Source organism: Augochlora pura, chromosome 2, assembly GCF_028453695.1.
Source record: "Augochlora pura isolate Apur16 chromosome 2, APUR_v2.2.1, whole genome shotgun sequence".
NCBI classification, from domain to species: domain Eukaryota; kingdom Metazoa; phylum Arthropoda; class Insecta; order Hymenoptera; family Halictidae; genus Augochlora; species Augochlora pura.
Window position 1 is genome coordinate 23,970,519 of NC_135773.1, and position 26,306 is coordinate 23,996,824.

General features: G+C 40.6%; 4 protein-coding genes and 1 long non-coding RNA gene across 12 annotated transcripts in view; 1 reads left to right on the forward strand and 4 right to left on the reverse strand.

The window, feature by feature from the left end:
• Positions 1–14,480, reverse strand: part of Oatp74d (Organic anion transporting polypeptide 74D) — a 102,764-nt gene extending 88,284 nt beyond the window's left edge. The window contains exons 1-2 of one of the 2 annotated variants that reach the window (XM_078196243.1): positions 13,709–14,480; positions 13,221–13,625 (exon numbers count right to left, since the gene is read on the reverse strand). The gene's annotated coding sequence lies outside the window, so the exon portion shown is untranslated. Of the gene's footprint in view, positions 1–13,220 lie in introns of both variants that reach the window. The other variant, XM_078196244.1, reaches the window with a different exon arrangement.
• Positions 14,481–15,200: 720 nt separating this feature from the next.
• Positions 15,201–16,070, reverse strand: Sf3b6 (splicing factor 3B subunit 6). The gene is made up of 3 exons (XM_078196256.1): positions 15,871–16,070; positions 15,660–15,778; positions 15,201–15,592 (listed from the first exon to the last, which is right to left on the reverse strand). The coding sequence occupies exons 1-3, from the start codon at positions 15,901–15,903 to the stop codon at positions 15,367–15,369; spliced, it is 378 nt and encodes a 125-aa protein (XP_078052382.1). The 5' UTR covers positions 15,904–16,070; the 3' UTR covers positions 15,201–15,366.
• Positions 16,071–16,398: 328 nt separating this feature from the next.
• Positions 16,399–22,401, reverse strand: Eef1delta (elongation factor 1-delta). Of its 7 annotated transcripts, none has more exons than XM_078196250.1 (9): positions 22,248–22,401; positions 20,244–20,376; positions 18,992–19,429; positions 18,149–18,247; positions 17,933–18,002; positions 17,695–17,864; positions 17,313–17,382; positions 17,116–17,241; positions 16,399–17,045 (listed from the first exon to the last, which is right to left on the reverse strand). In XM_078196250.1, the coding sequence occupies exons 2-9, from the start codon at positions 20,334–20,336 to the stop codon at positions 16,891–16,893; spliced, it is 1,221 nt and encodes a 406-aa protein (XP_078052376.1). In that variant the 5' UTR covers positions 20,337–20,376; positions 22,248–22,401; the 3' UTR covers positions 16,399–16,890. The 7 variants fall into 7 exon arrangements, with proteins under 7 accessions (XP_078052376.1, XP_078052375.1, XP_078052374.1 ...); XM_078196249.1 differs by having other exon boundaries at positions 18,149–18,256; XM_078196248.1 differs by having other exon boundaries at positions 18,980–19,429.
• Positions 20,419–22,721, reverse strand: Snm1 (DNA cross-link repair protein snm1). The gene is made up of 2 exons (XM_078196253.1): positions 22,428–22,721; positions 20,419–21,754 (listed from the first exon to the last, which is right to left on the reverse strand). The coding sequence occupies exon 2, from the start codon at positions 21,731–21,733 to the stop codon at positions 20,558–20,560; it is 1,176 nt and encodes a 391-aa protein (XP_078052379.1). The 5' UTR covers positions 21,734–21,754; positions 22,428–22,721; the 3' UTR covers positions 20,419–20,557.
• A 27-nt stretch (positions 22,722–22,748) lies between these two features.
• On the forward strand, positions 22,749–25,674 carry LOC144478406 (uncharacterized). Its single transcript, XR_013495337.1, has 3 exons — positions 22,749–24,323; positions 24,470–24,684; positions 25,234–25,674. It is a non-coding gene; the product is annotated as an uncharacterized LOC144478406 (long non-coding RNA).
• The last annotated feature ends 632 nt before the right edge of the window (positions 25,675–26,306 follow it).

Below are 26,306 nucleotides of genomic sequence, written 5' to 3' on the forward strand. Positions count from 1 at the left end.
GGCGACGGAGGCCGCGTTGGCGACGAGAGAAAGGAAGCGTGATCGGCGTGGAAATTGCTTTAGGTGGAAAGCAGCCGGCGAAGAGAGTGCTTCGAAGAGTTTTGCGAGGAACACCTTGACCAGGGAAAGTGGATGAAAGTATTACAAGTTGGAAAAATCTTTCGACGCTCGCGTAGAATCTAGCGGCCGGGGATTTATGGTGCTCGGCGCGTCCCTATAAATTCTACCGAACGACGATACACAAATTTCGACGATCGAAATAAGTATGTCCAATTAGAAAATGCGCGTTCCGTTTAAGAGAATATATATGTCTCTTCAGAATTTCTAAAAACAGAATTTGAAAAAATTCTGAAAAAATTCGAAAAAGGTGTTTCGTTGTGTAACAATTATTTTTACGGGACTTTCGAATTTCTATAATATAGGTTACTGGGTTACATGTGATAGTAATTATTGCGATACAATCAATTTTACGGGATCAACTCTCGGTTCCAAAAGAAAATTTTGATACAATAAATGTTACGGGATCAACTCCTGGTTTCCAAAAACTAACGTTGCCGAGGGTCCTTTTTACATCCGATAGCGCAATTTCGGCTGCGTCCATTGTAGGAACAGCGTTTTGCGAACGGTAACGAGAACGAAAACGCTCTCGGTGCCGGCCACAGTCCCTCGTGGTTCTCTCGGCTCGTGCATCGCGTGTGGGAAGACGACAATGCACCGGTGTCCTCGCGCCCGATACGCCTTACGTGGTTGCACTCTCTGTCGCAGCGGCGCTTGTTGTAACTCGCGCGCGTCTCTCTTAACGATTCTATCGGTGCTACCGGTGCGATTGATATTCCAGCGCCGCTCTACCGCGTACGCTCCTGACAGATGCTCGCCACCTTCTCTCTCTCTCTCTCCCTCTCTGCCCCCAACCCCTTTCGTCACCGATTTTCTCGACGAATTTCATTTGAAATGAAAATAGGAAAGAATTGATTTCGAACCGTTACTTTCGATGCCGAAAACAATTTACTTATATCTTAGTAAATTAAATATATCTTAGTAAATTAATGATAGCTCACTAAATTGATTATATAAATTATAGCAACACCAAATAATTAATCATGTCGGTATTTTCTGATTTTCAATATTATCGAAGAAATAATCCTCGAAATGATACGCGACTAAGAGATTTTGTGAATGAAGATACAGATAAGATATAACAATGGTAAGGAGATCGATGAAACATGCATCGAGAATGTGCGAAAGATTAAACGGAATTCAGGAAAAAGATATTCTACTCAAACCGGAAGATATATAAAATAGATTGAGTATTATTTCTTTTTCTTGGCAAGAAATTAGTATATGTTTAATTGCATTGAGAGACCGCCCCTTGAATATCACGATTTAAGTATAAATATATTTAACAGCGAGAAATAAGAAATCTCGAAGGGAATGGATAAAATAGTACGCACAAGCTATTCGTCGAAGAAAGGATGCTTGCCATTATAAGAGAAGGGGTCCACCGAAAGCAATTTGAATGATTCGTGACGTGTTTGCATAGTGTTTCACGAAAACACGGCAGGCGTTAACGTACTCTCCCACGGTCCACGGTAGTGTTTCGGTGATCCTCTCTCTCTCGGTAACGGAACCTGTGGGTCAACGTTCACATTCAACCGATTTCTCTCTCCCGAAAGAAGACACATTTTTAGTGGTCCGGATGGCGCGTTAGTGGCACAATGGTTCGTCGCGAGATTACGGGGATGTGTGAATGGAAATGTTAGCCGCGGGCAACGCTCGGCCGGCAGGCCTATCCCGGCCGAAGACACATTCCTCAGGTTTGACGATGGGCTCTAATAGAAAAACTTTGGGTATCTGCCAGGAGGAGCGTGAAATCGAGGAGTACTTACGGTAACACCCGAGACAGCGAGAGAATTGTTTCCCCTCGACGGTTCCAGCATTTTCAATTCAATTTCTCGGTTCAATTTTACTGATTCTCAAATTCATCCCTTTATTGATTATATTCTCGATCGTTTACTGATCATTTCTCAAATCAGATTTATCCATCTTTAAATGGTATTCATTTTGTTCGAAATGAAATTTATTTGTCCACAAATCAAATTCATTTTTCCACAAATAAAATTCATTTTTCCACAAAAATCAATTCCATTTTTCCACAAAAATCAATGCCAATTTCTACCAAACAGAGACACAGACAGACGGATCGAAAATCGCCGATGGAATGTAAGTAACTTAGTGTCGCAACGCGTTCCATTCTCGTTCGAAACGACAACACACGCGGCACCGAGGACAGGTGAAAAATGAACAAGTTTTCTGCTCGTGTTTGTAAAAGAAACCGCGCGCACGCTCTCCAATTTCCGGTTTCGAGCATTATAATCGAGTGAGTTTGCAATTATGAATGCCAGAATTAAATACGACGCGTATCTCATAAAATACATCGGATCCATAAAATTTAAATAATCCGATGTTTTGGAAGCAAATTATACCATAACGTTCTCGTTACCGAGTGGGGTTATAAAATGACATATTCGATTCTATTGCAACGACGTTGTTGAGATCATTATTTCCGATCGCTGAGCCTGGTTGACGAAATTAAAATATTGATACAGCAATATTCTGTTTGTTAACAAATAGGTTCTCCGTTGACGATATTGTATCCTTCTATTCGTATGCAACGATATTTTCTATTTTCTAACGATTGAATTATCTAATTTTTCCACGCTTGAGGACATCGACTGGCTCTCTCTCTCTCTCTCTCTCTCTCTCTCTCTCGAATATAGCCGTTCGCGATGGAATCACGGAGGTTTACAGGACATCGTTGCATGAAATGCCATGAAACGAGAGCGCAGGGAGCGTGCCGATTGATTTTGCAAGCGGTCGACTGAAATCGCGGCAGAATCTTGTGCTTCTGTCGATTGGGCGACACAATAGACATTCTCGGGCAAGGTGTGCTTCGTTAATCAAGGTACACAGCCGAGTATGCGGGTAGACCGCTCATAGATCTCGCGTGCACAGGTGTAACGACAGGTGAACACACCTATACCCCGGCTCTGAATGCGAGCGGATCGTTGCGTTAGTTGTGACGACAATAGAATCATTCCGAGAATTCAATAGTTAATTCTTTATCTTCGGAATACAATTTTGCCGAATTCTTTTGCACGCTTGCCACAGGGTGGACAATAAATGTCGCACCTTCGATGTTGGTCCAGCTAACATTGTTCGTCTAGATAGGATGCAAATATCTAAAACTGAAAGCCTAATTTACCAATGTTGCAAATTGATCACCTTTTGCTTATCATGCGCTCCGACAACTTCAGATAAGATGCTTCAAGATAAGATACTTGGATAATAGACGGAATAATTAATATAACTTATAAAAAGACAAAGCGGGTTGCATAATTCCGCTGAAACGGCTATCAAACCGTGGCGCACCGACGGATATCCTGATATTTATGGCCGGAGGTGTCCCGGCGCCGTAACATCGCCGTTGCAGCGCAAAGGGTTGATTTTTCCGAGGATCCTGTATCACCGTAGAGGCCTGCGTACCAACGAAAGCGAGTTTACCGTTCGCTTCGAAGCGTGTTTCGCGCGGCAGCGCCGTGATATAGGACTGATATCGATAGGCGACATTCGCGCCAACCGATTTGCATATGTGTATATGCAAATTCGTAGTAATACCGTCAATAGCACGCGATGTACGCGTTCGCAACATCGGCAGGTAGAAACCCCCACGGTTCAGCCAGCGACGAGCACAGTAGGCCGGGAACGTAAAAACCCGGACAAGATTCATATCACTGTTAATTACACGTTATTAATTACGAACGGAACGGCCCCGCGAGTTTTTGAGGTCGTCGAGTCGCTCTGGCATCGTTCGCTCGATGGGAGTAGAGGGAGTAGGGGGGGGAGAGAAGTGCCGTGAAAGGGATTATTTTCGGCTCGCAGAAAGATCGCGACGACGCGACCGAACAGTAACACGGATCTCCGGGAGAGATTAACGAGAGTCGCGAACAGCGACCGCAGTTCTCTCATCGTGCGCCGACGGGAGATCAATTACCGATCCCGCGATCATCGCGCGTTCGCCGGTTCACTTTCTTCGCGAGCGGTCATCGCGGAACCAGTTCAACCTTGCGGTAGGCGCCCTCGTTTCGCTATCACGGCCGGCCGCGTGGAAACACGTGTCGTATACAATTAAAACAGCGCGCCTTCGCCGTCGAAAGTCGGCGCGGCTAACCGAACAATGCAACGGGACGAACCGCGCGAGATCTTTCTCCATTTTTCTTCGAGAAACATGAACGGAGAAGCGCGACAGCCCTTAATAAAATTGTCCAAATGTCTAGGATGAAAGATAAAACACCGAGATAAGAATATCGAAAGACGCGAGAATTTCATTCGTCGATTCAAGGAATTATTTATATATATTTTTCGGGTTGGTTTATTTAGTTCCTCCAGCATAGAAGAATCGCAGTCGTTCGGGCCAAGTTTTAACCTTTTCAGCGCCGAGCAATACATCGTCGTTTGCTACACTTGCCAAGAGTGTCGACGACGATAATTAATTATGAAGCTGCACGAAACGGTAGCCTCCGGCGCATCGTAAACTCTTCTTTTCTCTGTTCGTTGTACCCCTCTGAATAATTCTACCGTGTACGCTGCATTGTCGAAATTGAAGCCAGTGATTTTACTCTAGGAACTTCGAGGGAAATCGAGCTTTTCGAGAACTTCAAAAGACGAACAGCTCGAAGAAGTTCCGAGTAACAAGGATTCGTGAAACGTGTAAACCGTGGACTATCGTAGAAAATCTCAGAAGAGGCAACTGCACAGAATTTCGCTGGTCGTTAACGCGAGCAGGTGCGCGCGGAGGGTTGCCCGCGCGAGCTGGTCGCGACCGCGAGAGCAAATCGACACCATTGCCACACCGTATACGAAGATGGAGTGGCGCCAAATGTCGCGGATGCGATTCTCAGGGAGTCCCGGCTGAATGACAAGTAAATCAAGCATATAATTGGAATTCAATTCGCACAGTGGCACAGATACACGGCATTAGAATTCCGCTTGCAGGCCTGGTCGTTGCACGTTAGCTGTTTCGCTGCGCACGACACAGAAACGCGCGCGCGCGCGTGCGTGTGTGCGTGCGTGTGTGCACACGGTTGCTGTACACGCGCGTGCACCTGCATGTGCGTCAATTACAAGGGGGGCTGCTGCAGGCGATCCGTCTTCGGACGTTCCCCGATGCCAGAGGAAAGTGCCACGATACGAAGCGGCGTGGCGTTCCACGCGAAAACGGTAAGAATGCGCTAACGAACGCCGCGCGCGGGGAATCGGGCTGCGTGCGAAACCCGAGTGCCGCCCGATCGCCGATCGTAAATTATTATACATATGTTTGCTCGCGAACTCCGGCTGAAATATTGGCCGGTGCCCGAAGCGGAACCGATAGCAGCGCCGTTGTTTCGGCTGGTCGCATGCCAGACCGAGAGTCCCGCAGAACTGGAGAACTACCGAACACGGTTGTACAGAGACCACGGATCATCACCGGCGCGATGATACCGATCGCGATTCTAGCAGGTCGTACGATGACAATTCATGGAACTGTAAAGATATGTTTGCCTGAGTTACTCGAATTTTTTCATTGCCACGATTTATGAATACAAGAATGAATATAAGTCGCAACGATTTCCAAAACACGCTTATTAAATTCTCATTTCAGTTTCCAATCAAAAAATAAAGTAACAGGAAAATTCAAAAAGAAAAGAAACGTATTTCAGCCATTTTACAGTAAACTAACTTTAACATTTGAACAAGAATTCGAGTCGCTTATTCAGGGGGTGGTATTGCCGTGTGAAAGAGACCACGCAGCGTCGCGCGACTTTGCGAAAATCCGCTGAGGAAAATGGCAGACGCACCGTCTATAGCTCTTCTCTAATCAACTGCCATCTGCTAACGATGCTAACGATGGCACGAATTTCAGTTTAGCACAGCCACCGTAACAGTGACGCCGAGGACACGGGTTGAAAAGATTGAAAAGCCACTCGAACTTTTAGACGCCGTACAACCGTCACGCTAACCCGGATAAACAAAATATAGATTTCTCTGGGGTTGTAAAGGAGCATCGAGAACCATAGATATCCTCTCTCTCTCTCTCTCTGGAATACAGGAAAATTGGTATCCAGGCGCCGAAAGCCAGAAAAAAAAAATACGCAACAATGGTTCGAAAGCAAGCGCGATAGCAAGATGTCATCGGTTGCGAGAGTTCAGCCTCGAGGAGGAGAGGCAGAGAGGCAGAGAGGCGGCGAGGGGCTGCGCGGGGCTAGAACCTAGAAGGTTAACAAAATCAATACCCCGGTGGGTGGCAGAGCTGGTGGTGTCGGCTTGCTGGGGGGCTAGGTCGGCCACTGACCTTTATCCAGGCCAACTGCATCATCCCCATTTCTACGCGCGCACGTAGCCACGCACGCAAACACACACGCGCAGAGACACGTACAGGGAGCTCTCGTCTATTTTCACACGGCGAGCCATTTTTGCCGGATGAAAACAATACGACCGTACGTTCGCGCAAGCTGCCGCTCTATCGACGAACGCCCGACCAGAAACGCGGGCCCCCGATCGTCTGCAATCGGAATAGCCAGTTTTTCTCCCAGTGAAATATCTAATCGGGCCCTTGATCTTCGTTGTCGCAGCTAACGCTTCGAGCGCCGCGTTTCACAATGTTCGGAAGAAAAATCGGAAATTCGCGTCGCGAAATATTGACGGCGAAATCCGGTTTTCAAAATTAACCACAGTTTTAACCGATTGGCCCAATTTGTAGTTGAAATATAAAAATTAATATTTAATGCAAATAATCGTTGCCTATTTATTACTTTAATCTGGTTTTTATGGGTCGAATTCGGCGCCATGGAAATCCTTGATATTTTGCGTTCAAAAATGTACCGCTCTCATCATCTTCAATCGCTTATACAATTTCGTATACGTCAAAAACGTTGAAAACGGAATGTGCACCTCGTTAAGACGAATCATTAGACGTCTCCGTTCCGGGAAAGCAAATTGGAGCGACCCCCCGGACAAGTTCCGCAGAACATTACACATTTAACCGCTAAGAAACGTTAGAACGAAACCGAATGGAGCTTCCGCGAGCGAAATTAGAACGTCGCGATGTGACTGTGCATCCTTGATGTCGTCTTCAATTTCTCTTTAACATAATTTATCAAAATTGAAACGATCGACAGGGGTGGTCTCTATTTTTCTACGAGAATAAATAGAGATTCTAGAAATCGTAAACGGCGGACACGTGAATTGGGCAACGAAGTTTGTCCCACAAAAAAAAGGGAGGATAAATTGTATTATTCGAGGAACCGAGCGTTCACATGGTAAAACGAAACAAACGTTCGTGTCGGATATAATGTTTTCACGCCGAGGACGAATCACCGATGCGAGCCGTTTCACGATAGGGAGCATGAAATATGAAAGTTCGTTAACATAACGCGATACAGCACGGCGAAGCGAAAGGGAACAGTCGGATAAAACGAGAGACGACACATCAACATTTTTTACCGGCGCGAATTAGCATGCTACACACCGGTGACCAGCGTAGCTGGTGATTTAGGCCAATGATCGACGACGATGGCGGTCGTCCTTGTTCTAGCAATGTTGTCCTGTCGACGACTGAACCGTACACGTGACCCGCTTTTTTCTAGGATGTGGGACGAACTATTAGCGCACACACCTAATCCGCTTCTCTATCTCTCTCTCTCTCTCTTTGGCCCTCTGCTTCATTTAGAAATCCACGCATGCGAGAAACCCAAATAGAATCCGATCCATTGACGGATCTCGCTTGCGGATAACACGACGACGCGCACCGGTATCTTTTTCCAAATAATTAACCGCGATACGTTCTGAAATATGTGATAAAAAATGTAAAATTCGATCCAGAAAATCGAACGCCCGCACAAGCATTGCTTTTAATTAATTTTATGCGACAGTTAATTATATAATCAGAATGTAAACTTCAATATGGCGATCTCTATCCTAAAAAATGTTTGTAATCAATTATCGTAAGAATTTATTAAAGAGTTTAACAGAATGTAATAAATAATAAAATTCGTAAACATCAAGAGTTTAACAGAATTGATGTGCACGAATTTTTGAAAGTGTATGGATGCAAAAAAATATGCACCAAAAGATGTTTAAAGCCTGATTGTCGCCCATAGAGGGGAGACGCTACCACCTTGCGACGGGGAATAGGGAAATGCGGTGATAACCGAGGTCAACGTGGATCATCGAGTTCGCGAGAACTGTCAACGCAATCTACGAATGCTAATAATGGTGTAACCGAGCGCGATCCTGCATATCGATGTGACCGGCCGGACGGTGGATGCAACAAGATAGGCGCTTAGAAAGGTTCGAATCAAATAGGCTAGAGGTGCTCCGAATTTATAGTTATATTTCGAAAAGTGTCGTCTTCATGGATTTCGCAAGGTCTGTACACCACGATAAAACGATACCACGTTATTCGATAACTTGAAATCGCTCGAACAAGCGTAAAATATTTTTGCTGGATCGCTGTCCGCTCTAAAACCACGCTCTGCGCGTCTCGCAGCTTCATTTACGTCATGCTCGGCCACCGCCTCGGCCGTCCTGCACTTTAAACACAATGCCTCGGGCTTACGAAAACTTTGGCGTCTATGAAAACAGAATTACTAAAATGGTTTGCTCAATCAGGTTTCGCTTGAAGCAAGGCTAAGGAAATAATAACGTGAAATCATCGCTCGTTTCTACATTTTTACGTAAAGTAACTTTCTATATTTTATATGAATATAATCGAAAGGAAGGCGATACTTGCGCGAACACGCTCCAAACATATCGAAAAGGTTAATATATATCGAACGGAGCCGAAATTGCTTCGCTCCTTCGAAATAAATTAAGAGCGGAGTAATTCGGGCGATTCTACCGTATCTGACGGATCGTGGCAAAACGGGGGAATCGAATTGGAAAAACTGGACGCGTTCCCGGTTGCGTTCGATTTGTCGTGGATACCGCGGACCCGATCGCGTGTGCACGGAATCGCAAAAGAATCCGGCTAACATTGGGCGTTGGAAATTGCGTCCGCGTTTTGATGCACGATCGTCGGCGGAGGTTCAGTGAACGGGACATCGCTCTACAATAACGATAAGGGCCCTGCATATGCACCGCCGGGGATCGCATCTGCTAATAGAGAGTAGGGTGACCCGGGACGAGTCTTGTTCCCCGATGATCGAACAAATGAAAAGACTTCGACCAAGAGATGGCTCAAGATGAAGACAAATGGTTCGCGGTGCTAGACTTCGATCCTCCTAAAAGTAACGCGTGTCGAATCAGCGGAACGAATCGAACCGTCTCGGTGAGTGTAATAGTCGATAACATGGTAAATTCATAAGAATCGACGAGCAACGAGCGACGACCTCGTTCCGTTTATAATACGACCGACGCGCCGCGCCGCGCCGCGACGGCTGCACGCCTCGAATCCGCAACACCCGGATCGCTCGCGCTCTTTCTCCGCTACACCGTTAATTAATATTCACTTCGAGCCAGATATTACACCGTCCTCGCGTGTAAATACATAACGACTTGTCCGCTCGCCGCAACGACGTTTCTCGATTCACCATTTAAACGAAATTCACCTTTTTCCACCCCGAACACGCTTCTCTGCAAATTATATTCTCGAACTGCTTCGGGCAATAGAAATAAAAATCCGGTGCGAATTTGTTTGTTCGCGAGGTGCAAAATGATAGATTTAAATTGCAAAACCTGTATCGGTGAACTCTAAGTGGGTTAATCAGTGTAACGTAGAAATGATCGATGCAGATATCTTGATCGCACGTCGACAATGCTGTATCGCTATTGCAAACTATGTATTAAAAGTCTTTGATTCACGGATGTCGGCGTGCACGTTACCACGAAACACGTGGTCGAAAGCGTTTCTAATTCGCCCCCAAGAAACGTTAAAGAAATTCTAATCACCGTAGCTGGAGAACGAATCGTGAGGCAACGCTTTAAAAGATGTTCCCACGCGACAATACAACGTTGCTAATAACAGTAGAGTAGTGGACACGAGAAGTTGATCTTATCTCGAATAAGACATATTATACCCTTTCACTGAACAGTAAACAAACCGAAAGAATTTTCTTCTGTTAATAAAGTTAATTATACTCGAAAACGAGCCAAAGACGGAACGATTGGCGAGCAAGCGACAGGGTTCGCTTCCCTGCAACTAAATTCGAGCGGTGTTTCGAGTAAGCTGGCGACAGTTTGAAAACCGTGGATCATCGACGCGATCTAGATGATTCCCGCGCGATTAGGATAGGAATGTTCGCACGGAAGATCGGCTGGTATTCCGCGCGGTCGTTCGGCCTGGTCGGCGGCCTACGCGGAATCGCCGATTAGCCAATTCCAGCCGATGCAAATGACGCACGATCGTACGATCAACACTTCCGACGTATTATGTAGATATTCACGGTTGGCGAACGGAAATTTCGGCGTAGAAAGCTGATCGCGTCCCCGTACCGTGGCGCGCGCGCCTCCGCCCGTCGGTCGTTTTGCGTTTCAAATTCGCGCGCCGTGATTCACGCCGCGCCGTGGCTAGAACGGTGTTCCAGAAGCGGTGCCCGGTGCCAGAACTTCGCGGAATTCTTGAATTTTTCAGACACGCCGCTCCGGCGAACGCGTATCGGACTTCCGTGAACCGATAGATCGGTCCGAACGTGGATCGCATCTCTTGCCAAACATGCCGCGGCATAAATTTACCCGTTCCTCGTTGGTAACAATTTTGTATCCAAATATCCGCGGAGACTATCTGCCCGAAAAGTCAAAAGAGTAGGGAAAAAAGTGAAGTGTCTATTATTAAAACTAGTACATTTACCATACGATGGTAAAATGTTTCTTTAAACGAGTACCTTAACGTTTCTGCTATTACAGAGACAATGCCACAGATTGCTTTGAATTTGTCGTACATTTTAGTAAATGAGTTTTGCGAGATAGCGTTTCAAACCGTTGTTTGCAATTCGTTTGCAACAAGGTAGAAATGGTTGGTACAACACATTAACACGTTTACTATCCCGCGCGCCGTACATGATTTACTGTTGCGGTCAGTGTTGAATAATGTTTATTCAAAAGATATAACAAGGCGAAAATATATTAGCCGATGACAGGCGACAGATAATAATTATCGCTAGGTTTATATTCTCATCGTATCGCAGTAAACGCGACGGTTCACTATTTTTCTAATAAAGAACGACTGGTTTCTCTGGATCGATCGTTTAGATATCCCCCGATTTTTGCGCCGAGTTTAAAACAATAGTCCCGGCATTGTTTTTCCATTGTACGTTGACCAAAGGAGAGAAACGATCGTACACGGGCCGAAAGGGAAACCCGTTGGCACGTTTAACGCGTGTTCATCGTTTAATTACGCAAAGAAATAATTAAGTTATTTTCCGCATGCAACCGACCGAACCGCTAATTAGGCATAACAGCACGCAACTCGGAACACACAAGGACCGCGAACGCGTGTACATACTCGTTCCGCCGGCCACACTTATTTACCGGCGCATACATCTCTTTCGCTCCGGGATTTCAACGTCGTCTCGCGAAGGATATTCGCACATCCTTACATTTATTAACGGCATACGGTATTTTCCGCGAACGTACTCGCGTCGACGTCGAATAGAATCGAAACGTTTCGTCGGTCAACGGATCATCATCGTCTACTAATATTGATTTTAACGATTGAATTGTAATACCACGTGTCTTGGAACCGGACTGATCGTTTCACGAAGAATTAATCGGAAGCATTGCGCTCGTAATACTCAAATAACATCTATTGGGATTAATTGAATTCAGATTTACAAGTACTCAGTGGGTCACGAAAATACTACGTCACTGGACAATGGCTAAAGCAAGTGGTTACGCAATGTTTGCAACTGTTGGTACATACATTTCACTCTTTCAGCATTAAAGTGGCAAACTTTTACTTTCTGACGACTGTTATAATGTCAATTGAAGTTGAAAGATGCTACGCGAACGTTTTTATACTTGTTCGCATACGCTGCCAAAAATGATTAGTCGATATCCTCGAATAGATTACCTCCGATCGGGTCAGTTAGAGAAAATCTACTTCCATCGATTGAATAACCGAAAATAGAAAAAGGGAAATGCTTCGTGTCGGCTATTTTCAACGACAATGTAACACACGCGCGCACCTATAACTAACAACCGAAGAAACGTACGTCCAGACAACGTAATTCAGCATTCCCCCGGAAAAACGAGTTCTTATTTGCCAGCGTTTTTCCGAGACGTCCCCCCCTTGGATGGGAGAAGACGCTCTCCCGAGCAAAAGAAAAATTGGAATCGCGCGACGCTCTATCCTCTTTTGCTTCGAGAACGAGGCTCGTTCGCAGCGTTACGCGAAGAGAAGCAACTGAGAAAAGCCGGTAGCGCTGCATCATATTTATCCAGACAGCGAACAAACATGCTAGGCGCTAGGCTCGAGTATACCCGGTACCTATTCAGTTTCGTACACTTCGAAAGACAAACGAGACACGCGTCGGCTCGCGAGCAGAGATTCTCGACGCCGGCCAAAACCGATCGCGATCGAAATTTGCTGATTGCTGGTCTAGACCGAAAATTTGCTTTCAACTGCACAAATATCCCAATTGAAGTGTAAACGGACTTAGGCCGCTTTCAAAATCAATTACTCATATATTAACTAAACAGTTTAACACCTCGTGCGCTACACACGTTCGAAATTTGAAGAGAAAGGAGTGGATAGTAATTTCATAGATACTTTACACGTAATCCTTTATCTCGTATAATGATCGCATCCCTAACAAATACCGGTTGACGCAAGCAGTGCGTGTTATGCGCACGTGGTTGCACAGAAGACAGACGCCCCTGTGTATGGCCGAAGTGAGACAGAAAGTTCAACGCATGAATAAACATTAAACGTACAACGTATGTACGAAAATGAAATCTTAGATTGGAGAATCCTGTGAAATGTACATGAAACCAAGAATTTCAAAGGAAGTAGCGATAATTTGCTTAACGTAAACGATAAGTGACAGATCAGCTGAAAACATGCCAAGGTCGCGCATGCCGATGACATGCACACAGGCTGGTGGAGGAATATTTAATTTGATAATTATCAATAAACTCCGTATGCGACCGTGAAAAAAAACTGAATAATTATATAGATAAGTACTCACCTCGCTGCAAATCGGCAAGCAAGTAGCAGACCGTCGCACATCGTAACAACACGATGGTCGTCGCATCCCCTTGCACTGCGTCGACCCCGGTCCTCCTCGTCCCATTCATTCATTCCTCTCCCTCATCCTCTTCTTCCCCCTCCTCGTCCGTCCACGCGACTTCGTTGTTTGTCCCGTGGCTGACGTTCGGTGTCCGCATCATTAACAAACGACACACCATAGTTACCCGCGATAATATGTATTCTATCCAACGTTTCGCTCAATGTACAAACCGAAGAAAGTGCAATATCATTATCGACACGACGGTGAATCGAAACATCGGAACCACGTGACCGTCACCCGGGGAACCGACGCCATTCGCGTTTCGTTTAAGTTGCGCCGAGAATCGCGTCGCGACGGAACCAACTACCGTAAAATGTAAAACAACGATCATCAAAGCATCGATTGAAGGAACAATCGACTATTTCAATAATAATTGATCCGTTTACCGAGAACGTCGAACCGATTCGGTTGCACGAATTTCTGTCTCGTTGGCTTTCATTCGTCTACCAAAAAAATCCATCATACCCGCAGCAAGGTAAATTTAATGGTTGTATCAGTTATAATATGAATTATAACAGCTCTTGCTTTTATATGAGATTCGTAGTATTGGATTCTTATTGACTTGGACAATCGAGTTTTTACTATTACTTTGGAACGAACCGCTCCAAATTAAGCTGCATGCGCAGAACATTTCCATGGCGCATTCTCACCGTTGAGACAGTTCTTCCGAAACATAAACTAAATAATAGATACGCGATTATAATGTGTACTGTACGATCGCATTGCCGTCGAACAACGATTGACGTTTTCAAAGCGCGTTTGTTATCGCAATTACTCACACCCGCGAAGAAACGACGAATGAAAAATAGTCTTGCGTGTACGCCGAAAGATCGCGCTACTCTTCGAGTCTGGTGCGCCTAGGCGGCGTGACGTGAACGTGGTGCACAATGAATAGGCTTGTTAAAAGGAGGATAGCGGCGACAAGGAACAGGGGAGAGCATTCTTGCACAAATAGCGCGACGTCACGGTAAAAACTGGCGTACACTGTACGCGATAGTCGCGACACATTCTCAAGGATATCCGTGAACGTCTCACCAGCGGCATCGCCGCTACCGCAACAGTCGAACGACATCTGATCGTTCTTTTTTTTTTTTTTGAAGATCACGATGGCGTTTGCGTTTCGGTTGCGCGGAATTTAACACGTCGGAGTCAATGGGTGAACAGGAAGCACCAGTAAGTACGCGTGCGTTTTATATAAAACGAGTCTTAGCGCGCTGCAACGCAATCAAACGGGCTGGCTAAGCGGGTTTTCGCTTTCGACTGAAATCGAATGTTCCTCCGACTAGCCGGCTGGCGGTGCGTTTGTGTTTGCGCGTGTGTGTCCTGCGTTCGCGCACGCGTGCATCGTTGTGTGCGAGGACACGGTGCGGTACACCGAACACGCGCATTTCCACCGGCATACAGTATCGGGTGTCGAGTATCCTGACAAGTAAACCGTAGCCTGTAGGCTTCTCGTTACAAAACACCTAGTAACGACGAGAGTCGACCGATTGTATTACCCGGCGTGACACGCGCGAATCCCATATCTCGATGATTAACGTGCCTCTCTCATTCATCTCCACGGGAACCGTGTACCCCTCGAGAAAATATGATATTCGACAGACAGGCAAACTCTTTATTGTAAAGGAGATGCTTCTAGCTGTTTCTTATGTGTTTTCTAAATATTTCTAACATTTCTTATATTTCATTATATAGAAGAGCTCTATCATCTAAATACGCTTCACCTGTGATTAGCCTGATCCAAGGCAATCCATTTGCAAAATGATTTTCTATATTAATGAATAAAGATAAAGTCTAGCACTGTGTCTAGGTAACTGTTCTATTCGAGGCAAGTAAATTTGTACTACAGGCACACATTCATTGAAACGATTTACTTACTTAAAGAGTATAAAATTTTACTGCTTCATATACATATATATATACACAGGTCATAATTCTTATTTATACATACAACTAAATAGAATTAACTTGTTACAATGATTATTAATTTAAATATTGATTAAGTTAATACTTAGAAGTACCTTACTCTAAACGAATTACATAACTATTTCTTCTCATCGTTTAAGTTATATTTTGTCTTTAGTTTGTCTATTTCTTCCATCTTCTTGTCTACATCGACGCGTTTAAATGCCTTATTGCTTTGATAGTATAAAACCACCAAATACCTGTTACAAACGTTAAAGCCACTCAAGTGATCGCATGCATTTTTTGCATCAAATATATCCTCGTAAACAACAAAAGCTGTTCCCCTTGTTTCGGCAGTATTGCCTCTAAAAAGACATTTCTTTAAATCTAAAATATACTCATAACCTATAAGTTAAATTCGAGAGTACTTACACTCTAATCTGTCGAATGGCTCCATATTTCCCGAAGATGTCGTACATTTCTTCGGCTGTAATCTTGTACGGCAAATTTCTTATATACAATACTCTGTTCACTTCGGGAGGTAATCTTACCTGTAAAGATAAACATTTCGATTAGCAGCGAGAAAGAGGTTAGGATGGCGGTGATCAACGCTTAAATGTTAAGTATTAACTTGTTTACTTACGTTAGCCCTCCGTTGCAACATAGCCATAGTCATGTTTGAAAAATGTGTTTTGTTCCTCGTTTAATAAAGAAATCAGATATCTGTAATTACTTTCTTTAGGCTAGCCGTTGTATCCGTAAGTTAATAGTCAACACAAATATGTACGAAACAAGCGTGAAGTTGACCACTAGACTGGTGCTGCCCTCTGACGAAAAAAGTGTTGCACTACTCAACTTCACGCGTCTTACTCACTAAGCTAGGCAGTAATGTGTAGTGGACCCTGTCTCAACAGCGAATAGTCTGCCAATCAGAGCAATGAAAATTTCTATGTCAACAATCGTTAACGGTTCATGCTGCGGTTCGGAGATGTGCACAAGTAGAATCCATTACTGTTTATTCTGACGATTTATTTAAATTGACGTAAATTCTCATGAAACAGAAGCTAATAAAATATAAAAGTATATTAAGTATTTTGAATAATAGTAATAATTCTACTTATGAAGTAATATATGAATAATAGCGTTACGAGAAAAACACGATTACAGGAAATTATAATTACAATTTTTATTTGTGACAACAATAATCCGAAACGAACAATTAAATATATGGTACTAGTAATTGGCATTATTTACTTGCAATATCATGAGTTTCTTTTTGAGTATCATAGTCGGATGGTGTTCAGATATTTAAATTCTTTACATCTCTGCATTGGTATTACAATTTTTAACATTTACAGATTACAATATTTTTTTTTATAGAATATGTTGATTTTATGATCACGCAGTTTAAAAACACTATGGATTACAATTCTTACGAATTATTAAATAACTTGACACATCAAACATTGAAGTCGGAACACGATGATTGCACGTTTGTTATTTTCTATAAATTCGTATTAAGTATATAAGACGTACATAATGATTCATTTGTCGAGACAGATATTGCTAGTGGAATGAAGAGATGGCACAACAGACCAATGCCTGATTGCAATTAGAACCGTCAGATATCTTCTACCTTCAAAGTTTCATTAATTTTTTTTTTTTATACTTTGTTGAAAGCTGCAATATCTACACTTTGAACATGTTCTTCAATTTCTTGGATCTCTTCTGTAAGCCAGTCTACCGAAACTTTTTCATCTTCTACGACGCAAGAGATCTGAAGTTTATGAATACCATAGGCCAAGGGAACAAGTTTTGCTATAAGAAAATAATTTCTTGAAACCTGATTTTCAGTTAGTTATTTACTTATTTGAAATTAGTGACCTACCAGCTCCCCATAAAAGACCATCAGTCTCAATCTTTCTTACTTCAGCTTCCATTTGTTTCATATCAACTTCACTACCCCATGGTTTAACATCTAATATGATGTTCGACTTTGCGATCAGAACAGGTTCTGTAAAATTGTTACTATGCAGTTATGAAATCAAATATTTGAACTGAGAATGTAATATGAGCATCACACACTTTTGGATTTCTTTGCAGCATATGCAGCCACTCTCTCTTCTCTAATTTTTGCAGCTTCGGCGTCTTCTCCCTAACAAGTCAATTATTTAAACAGTTTACAGTACATGCTACAAATAACAATTTAAACTTGACTAATTGTATAGTAGTGTGTCTATGTCAAATTCGTGTAATAAACAGAAATATATATATTTGAAGGTATTTGTATCCTGGGAATATCTGGTGTACTATGTCTGATAAATATCGTATTAAATTGCACATTTTCGTATCCTACTTGAAAATACGTATGAAGTGTATTAAATGTGTCGTGCAGAAATGATATCAAATATTCTGTAAAGGGAAAATTGACTGCTTAGTGTCGATTGCAGTATTTCTGCCCACTTGCCTCTGAGTCTGAATTAAATAGATCAACATCGTCGTCGTCATCGGCATTTTTTTTTGGTTCTTGTGGAGATGAGTCAGACTTTTGTATTGACAATTGACTAAACGTGTCTTCAAGGGCTTTAACTCGTTTATCCAAGCTACTAATGGTCTTCAATAACCCTGCAATAACTGCTGAAACAAATTATTTGATGTAACAAATTTTATAAATATATATACACACCATACAACATTCACTTTACCTTCGTCTACATTTTCTTTCCCCTTGTTAGGTGGATCAATAAGTCCTGTACAAACTGCAATATTGTCGATCTGTAAAACAATTGTAATATAAAAATATTACGATATAATTTTTATATAATAATATACTATACTCCTAGATTTGTATTAATATCCAATATTATATTAGTAAGCAGAAAATTTGTTATGTAAGGGTGTCCAAAGGGTGCAGTACTCACAGACTGTAAAGAGTCTCTAACATATTGCTGAGCCTTGGCGACCTCATGGGCTAAACTTCTACCAGTATAGAAGCTTGGACAAGTAGGTTGTTGAGTTTCCTGTGTCGACTAATATTAATAAATATCATCTAAGACTAAATCGATTGTTATAAATAATCTGAAATCGTATCTCCACTAAGATTTAAAATAATAACAATTACATTAAAAATTCATTTCTCCCTTAAATACTGCGTATCTCTTATACTAAATTTCGTTACAATGTTTATGTTTTGTTAACAAAATTGATGTTTCATTGTAATGAATAATTCCGAGACCAAGTGGAGATACATATTTCATACTGGCATTGAAAACATAAAAAATGCAATACATATTTATATAACATATTAAAAAGCATTTGCTTATGTTCATAAGAAATAAAAAGCACAACAATTCTTTATTGCTAGATGTAAGTTTATTACAGTTAAACATGAACACAAAATGAAATATATTTCTTATAGTAACATGCACAGATGTATGGAGATATCATGCAAAGCATTGTATCATAAGAAAATAATTATAAATACAACATTGTTTGCCCATAAAATATATATAAAATCTGAGAGTCAAGGTAATAGTAAATATGTAGAGGTACTTAATTGCGTGGTGGTTTTTTGTACGTTAATGATAAATAATATAGAAAAATAATGTTCAATAAATATTTTAAATACAGTGAGCAGATATCTACAAAAATTTAAGCAAAAAAATTCATATTGCAATGAACTCGATAAAAATTTGTAACTATTATATGGAAGCACACAGAAAATTAAATAGCATATCTACTGCAAAATATACCTCTATACATACTTGCTGTTCCTTCCGCAAATGTGGTGGCAGATATGGCAAATATAGATTTGTTCTTATAGTATCATTTTTCTCTTTTCCTCTGTTTACATGTTTCGTTTCGGTTTTATTCTTTTTTTCTTTTACCTCTTCCATATTATATTTCATAGACATATCACAGGAAAAATTGACTTTGTTCGTTTTCATATTATTTTTTATATTATCAGATTTTTGTTTTTCTTCCAAGTTTTCATTCTTTTGCGTGTTGTTTTCATTCTTTTGCTTGTTGTATTCATTCTCATATTTATTTGACTTGGACTTATTTTTTTTATGACTTTTTGAAGTATCATTCGGAATGTTTTCAGAACTTAGCAATATATTGTCTTTAGTTTTCTCAGGCTTTGTTTTCGGTTGGGAACAGTTGTTAGAGGAGCACCTTTCCATTATTTTATGGGGCATGACCTTGAAACATGTTTCAAGCTATGCAAGTGGAAATTGTTTTTTTTTTTTTAACAATGATACAAAAGATACAAACTAAATATGGTACATTTCTATTTGCATGCTAAATGCATTTTTTCGTGATTGTTACAAAAACAAATGTATGAAAACCAAACAGTTTTAGTATAAATTCCATGCAATTCCCTGAATGTATCGGATATGTTATCTATCATGTGAAACTATATATTGTATGCAACTATAAATATAAATGACTGAACATAAATTTATGTTGCAAATTATATGTTTCTGTTGCACTAATATGATATTTATTATGTATGATCTATCATATATAATTTATCATAGAAAGTTATTGAAAAAAAGAAATACAAGGGAATATGAATTACATAAAGTAAGTTGTAAGTCTAAAGGGAATTAAGTTATTATGACAGAAATAAAATTCCCAACACCTTGTAATGTAAAAAGCGGATGAAGTGTTCCCTATCACCAGATATTCCCTGAAGTATATGTTAGAAGTGTTAGTTTTGGTTAATAGAACAGAAAAAACATAAAATAAAACGAAAACATGTAAATTAGCTGTAGATGTTGGGGTACAAATTCACAGATTTTCTGTTCATAAACATACTTTTAAATTTGTTGTAATACTGTAACATACACATGTATATTATAATACTTGGATGTACTTATATTTTACAATGCTTATAAATAATGTTTTTTAATCAATACATAGTATGTTTAAAAACATCTCGCTACCCCTGTTAGCAATTGACCTTTTAAATTACATAATATGGGTTTATAAATCAGACAATTACACACTTACCTTGGCCATTTTTTCAAAATATAATCTTTCTGCTTTGTCATATGATGGCTTATCAAACCATACTTTTTCTTGTGCTAATGCTGACTTTTCCATTTTTAAACAGTTTTATTTAACAACAGTACAAGTACAGTTTCTGCAACATGAAATTTAACTCCATAAATATGGAAAATAAAATTGTTAAAAACATTTAAATCATTTGTATTTATTATAACAATAATCTATACAACTTATGTATGTGTAAATTACAAGCATCAGTCACTTTTAAAATAAATATGAAATAAAATTGTTTGATTAAAATTGTATTATTAAAATTGTCACGTACTATCCTCATCACTGCTAAAATATTTAGACTTAAATGAAGGTTTATTTGATAGTTTATAAGCAGGTAATTTTAATCTATATGTTTCTTTCACTGATATCTGTTGATCTGACTTTATTGTTTCATTTAATAAACGATAAGTTTCTTCTTCACTCTCTGTCTTAACTACACATGGATATATTTCCAATGCTTTGAAATATCGAAGAAATGCTCTAAGTTCATTGCAAGAAGAATGAGTGGAATAGCAGATATTAAACGTTCTTTCTCTAACATCATCCCATGTTCCAATTATGCTTGTATCTTTCTTTCTCCATTTCATTACGGATGGAACTATTGTCAAGATGTTTTCAACGCTCACATCATGACGACAATACAACCTTGGTGAAGAAAATTTGTGTTTACATGCATGAATTGGAGTGCTGTACGCATCATTTGTAATGTGATTGGATAATTCTCCAATTCGACAATAACTGTCATACACAGAATCTTTTACATGAATTCTCATGTTTAATAGTTTAGAAAGCTCTACAAAGAGAAATTCGGAACCATAATTGGCAGAACACTCCAGAACAACAACATTCCTTGGGTCTTTGCCTAACCAATTTTGAACAACATCTCTCATTTTAATCATACTTTCTATTCTACTGGGCAAAGAAGGAAAGTCATTACTCAAAAATGTTGTATCGAGATAAATTTTAGTAAAAGTGATAGGCACCAATTTTGAATTTTTACGATAATGTAAACCTTTCAACTTTGGAAAATCCACAGGATTAATGCGAAAATCACCAGTATATAACACTGATAAATTATCTCTTCCGAAAAGAAACATTACAGATCCAAGACAATGTCCTGCTGAGACACATGTTACAGTAATAACAATATCTTCATTGCCCAGTTTATAGTCTACAAGAACAGCTTTATCGATGTCTATTGTTTTAACACAACAAGTTCTAAAATTAAATTTATTCTGTAATAGTGCCTTTGTAATGGGACTGCAGTAAAGGTATTTACTATGTTTAACTAAATGTTCAAAAAATACATCAGATAAACCCTGCATATGATCAGTATGACAATGACTAAGAAAGAACACAGAAGATGTTAAGTTTTCTTCATCAAAACGATCCACTGAGATTCCAGGTATCTCCTTAACAAGCCCAAGAAAAGTTGACATTCTGGTACGTGCAAGGTGTTCCTGTAATTTATAAATTCTGTTTCAACTACAGAAAAATTCCTTAAACTATTGCACTTTGTCAGATATTATATATCCTAATGGCATCAAATAATTGAAATTTCAATTATTATTTTAGGTGTATTAGATTTATGAATACTTTTTAATTTAGGATAACAAGACACATTATTTAAACAGAAAGTTTGACGACTTGAAAAATAATAAGTCATTCTTGTAGGTTACAGCCTGCAAGTTAGGCTTCTATCAACGAAATAAAGATTTTAAAATGATTATTGTCTACAAACCGATGATCCAACTAATTTGCACAGTTGTATGTGAACAATAAATAAAATTTTTCAACTGAAACTTTAAACTCACGAATCCGCCATGTGCCGTATTGATCGATTAATTCAGTAGTTATATGTTAACGTACAATTAATTCGACGTTCGTAGGTTTTGCATATCAATTTGTTGTGTACAAGATGATCGTAACCCATATGAATATAATTAAATATACCTTGACTTGTTACAGATTGTCAGATTGATGCAATAATTGTCTTCTCGCCAAAATTTCAGTAAACCGGATGTACCGTGCCAATTGAAAAGAAATAGATACAATGCAGAACATACATTGCTGCAAGATGTCACTAGGGTTTGCGATCATGTGACACATAGGCATGCGAATATTCATACGTACATAGAGATGTTGCGACCAGGCGGCTGAGACCGTTCTTGAATTTCTATCCAGGGTTGGTGATATTTATCGGTGTCCAAAGTGTCCAATGGTGTCGGCGATTTTACTTGATATCTTCTCCAAGCGACGAAGGTGAATCTCACAAACAGGATTGGACAATTCCGATGGTTTGCCAGTGAAGATCATTGATCCTATTTGCGATGGCAAATTCTTCCACTCTTACTTACCTGGAAGGAAGTCGTAAAGCAGTCAGGCATCCGAGATTTCTGTAAGTAATGAAATTTATAGATACCGTAAACACCTAATTCAAGAATTATATCAAGGAACAAATGATAGCTTGCCTTACTTTGCTGAACTTACGGTCATACTCTTTGCGCGCAATCGTTCGATTGGCGCGCCATCCGAAGCACGCGAGATGAACTCTATCTACAAAGGCGCTCCAACTTGAAAGAAATGAAATCTATTGCGTTCAGTGTATTTGCTGTAGTTGTTCAATGTAGTTAGAGACAATTTGGTTAAGGTTATCATTGTATTGGCGTGATTACAACAATTAAAAGTTGTCAGTGATACTGCTGAACGTGGAATACAATCTTCTGTCGGTAAAGTTGAGCGCATCATGGTATGGTAAGAGGATCATTTGAGGCTGACAAAGGTAAGACAGAAAAACATTTAAATTGCGATATCTGCTCGGATCCTAAGTTTATTTATAGGCATTTTTACAATCATAAATGTTTGCATATCTTCAATATTGTTGATAAGGTTAATAAGTTACAATAACTACAGCAGGTAATTTCATTGCTCGAGTTAATGCTCACTTTGATTGCCAGATGTCATATACAACGAATTCTCGTGCGTCTGATCCAAGAACTTTTTAAAATCTAATTGTTGATATAGGTAAGGCAGAATAAAAAAAGGAAAATATACTTCACCAAACTATAGGAGAAAAGTAACCTATAGCTGAATGGAAAAGTTAAATACTTGTTTTCAATCTATACCAACGGATATTGTATGACAATAAAATAAGATAGAGTTAGAGATAAAAATTCAATATCGATCAACAAGTGGATCATCTGGTTCAACAATCAAATCGGCATCGTTTCGTGAATTCTGGGAATGTAAAATGAATCGATTAGAAGCATTCAATCTGATCGGATAACCAGAGTTTCGATTCAATCGTAGCTGATACGGGACGCGGCGGTGGTGGAACAGAAAACCGGGATTTCTTACATAAACCTTCTGGTCCCTCTATTCTTTTGCATATTTCATTTCATTCCCGACTCCCGCAGAATATCCGGGATCGAAGTCCGACGAGAAGACCAAGAACTACAATAACGATATTTGGGAAAGAATTATTATGGAACTTGGCAGAGCACTTTCGAGTAACGAGGGGAAAAAAAGGGCTTTTCTCCATAAGCCAGGTCGTACATCATCGGCACGAATCCCTTCGGACGGTTATGGAACGAAAGAAGCTGTGATAACAAAGGCACCTCCGTCGAGCGATAGAAGCTTCGTAAACAAACGATCCTTTTCCACCGTGAGGGTGTGCTGGTAAATACGTGTGGTCTTCCGTTCGACGATAATTACAAAAAATATAATTTATTTTTTGGTCAATTATTAAGTTTCCGCCGGCTGTCAAAGTTCATGGAACAATCTCGTAAAATTAGCTGGCCGATAAACTGAAAAGTGATGCCGTAGAGAGATGGCGGATCCACAGAATTATAAAGAGAATCGACCGCGATGTTTTATTAAATGCATCGTGACGCACTGTGATCGACATCTCGTTCACTCGTGCGAAGGCTCCTCCCTCTTTGAACAGTCGAAAGATAGACCATGCCATGCAGATGTTAATCCAATTCTATTTTAGAACATTGAGTGGGGGAGATACCCTAATAAATTGATGTATGAAAATTTGCTTATAATTATTACCTTTGCGTAATTAAAACGCGAAGAGAATAGGGAAGGCGGAACGTCTTCCTCTGTAGGATTATGTAATAAAATTAGTAACAGTTTTATTCGTATCTGTAGAGCGATCTTACCTTTTTCAGCTAGTTTATTCCGAGGAGTAATTGCCCGCAAGATTGGCAGCCACGCGAACATGAAAAGATAATAGAAGAAAGGTAATTTTGATTTCGATGCCGCACACTCTTTGGAATGGAAGCGAAGTGTCTCCGGAACGAACATGTTTTGCCAAGTTATCCTTTGATCGTATTATCGCAAAGCTGATATACGAGGATCTGGTAGCGGATCCATATTGCTGAAGGTACATATAGCCTCGGCCGGACGATGTAAAGTGCACGGCGGAAAGCCTTTCACAACCTGTTATTTTTACCTCGAACACTGTTTTCACATTTTGCCGAAGGCTCGCTAATTTAATTTTACACTGCCGGCTCGTCGCTGTTGTTTCTATAGTTATCTTGCGAGCTCGTTAACCAGCGCGAAACGCTCACGGCCGAATTGATATTTATACGATGATAGAGTAATTAAAGACCGCCGCGGACCTCGTCACAAAGGACCCGGTATTGTTAATTATTCCAAAGAAAACCTCTTCCGCGTAAGAAGCTTGACCTATAAGGGCGTCATCCCTGCAGCGCAACCTCCGCGGATGCTCTTTCAGAATCAGATAGAATTTTGCGAGAAAGAATTTTGAAAGGTTATCAAAATCTTACGGAAATTCTGCACCGCGTGGACAACGTTAATAATTATTTAATCATGTATCTATTTGTCGGAGTAATATATTAACACTTTATAGATCGTATATATGTTATAAATATTGCTTTATCATTACGTTTTAATCTAATTTTGGTTTTAGGTAGAACGTGGTAAAAATGTTTTCTCGCATCAAGCTGTAATTGCCAGTAAACACCGCGATATTCGCGCGCAAAGCAACTGCACACAGCACGCCGCTGTAGTAGTAAAGTGTAATAAGGACCCGGAACAGCGAGAATATAAGGAGAAGAATGGTAAAAAAGAAAATGAAATTTTCAGCGGAGGAAATTTGCCAGCGTAAAAGTGTCATCTTCCCGCGAATCTGATCCTCGTATAAAAGGTAACTGCGGATTGCTTCTTTAACGGACGGAATAACATGTTCGTCGGGATGATTAACCCTTCTATGATCAATACGATCCACGCCGTGTAAAAAAAGCTTCCTTGCACTTATTTAATTATCACTTTGACAATGCAATTACCGACTTTGCTTGCCTTCCTGCAGATTTTAAGATGGCGAGAAGGTTGTTTATCGAATTTATTATTAAAGGACAGTAAAAATTGAGATACTTTATGTTTTATGGTTCTTTAATTGTTTTATCTCTCAGGTACTTTTCTTTTGTTTCTTTTATATCAATTTGTTCTACTCTCTCACATGAAACGCTTCAAATCATTGTATTACGTTCGTAAAGATGCGCACACATTTTTTTAATCGGGAGAACGCGACCCGAACGCCATAAGCATAAGATTTTATGGACGCCGTAGAAAGGTTAATTTTATCACTCTCGATTTTATCCCCGAGAGTTCGCCTTCTTTCGGAGGCGAGCCGTAGGTGCGAACAGGGTGACACTTTATTTGACTCGGTGGCGATAATATCTCATAACGAGAGAGTGTATTGATCTAATGTCCACAGCTGCGCCAGCACCGATATTTATCCTCGGCCCCGGTCCTCGTCGCCCCTTTTCTTCCCGAATTTATAGCGCGAGAAGAACGCGCGCGCGGGGAGGGGCATTACTGCAATCCGTAGATCCGGGCGCGTGCTTATGCATGTTTAGATTTACAATTCAATTTCAGCGGCCGCGGACGAGGGCCGCGTGTGTTCCGAAGGATTTCACGCGCAGGATTCATAAAGTAAATGGATTACACACCTCTCGAGAAGGTCGGCGCGTTAAAATACAT

Coding starts and splice junctions, on each gene's coding strand:
- Sf3b6 (XM_078196256.1), bottom strand. CDS start 15,903: ATGACTATGGCTATGTTGCAACGGAGGGCTAAC. Junction 15,779..15,870: donor TGTTGCAACGGAGGGCTAAC/GTAAGTAAACAA, acceptor TTATCTTTACAG/GTAAGATTACCTCCCGAAGT. Junction 15,593..15,659: donor GCCATTCGACAGATTAGAGT/GTAAGTACTCTC, acceptor ATGTCTTTTTAG/AGGCAATACTGCCGAAACAA.
- Snm1 (XM_078196253.1), bottom strand. CDS start 21,733: ATGTCAACTTTTCTTGGGCTTGTTAAGGAGATACCTGGAATCTCAGTG.
- Eef1delta (XM_078196245.1), bottom strand. CDS start 20,336: ATGGAAAAGTCAGCATTAGCACAAGAAAAAGTATGGTTTGATAAGCCA. Junction 19,430..20,243: donor ATTTTGAAAAAATGGCCAAG/GTAAGTGTGTAA, acceptor ACATGTTTCAAG/GTCATGCCCCATAAAATAAT. Junction 18,257..18,979: donor AACAGCAAGTATGTATAGAG/GTATATTTTGCA, acceptor TATTAATATTAG/TCGACACAGGAAACTCAACA.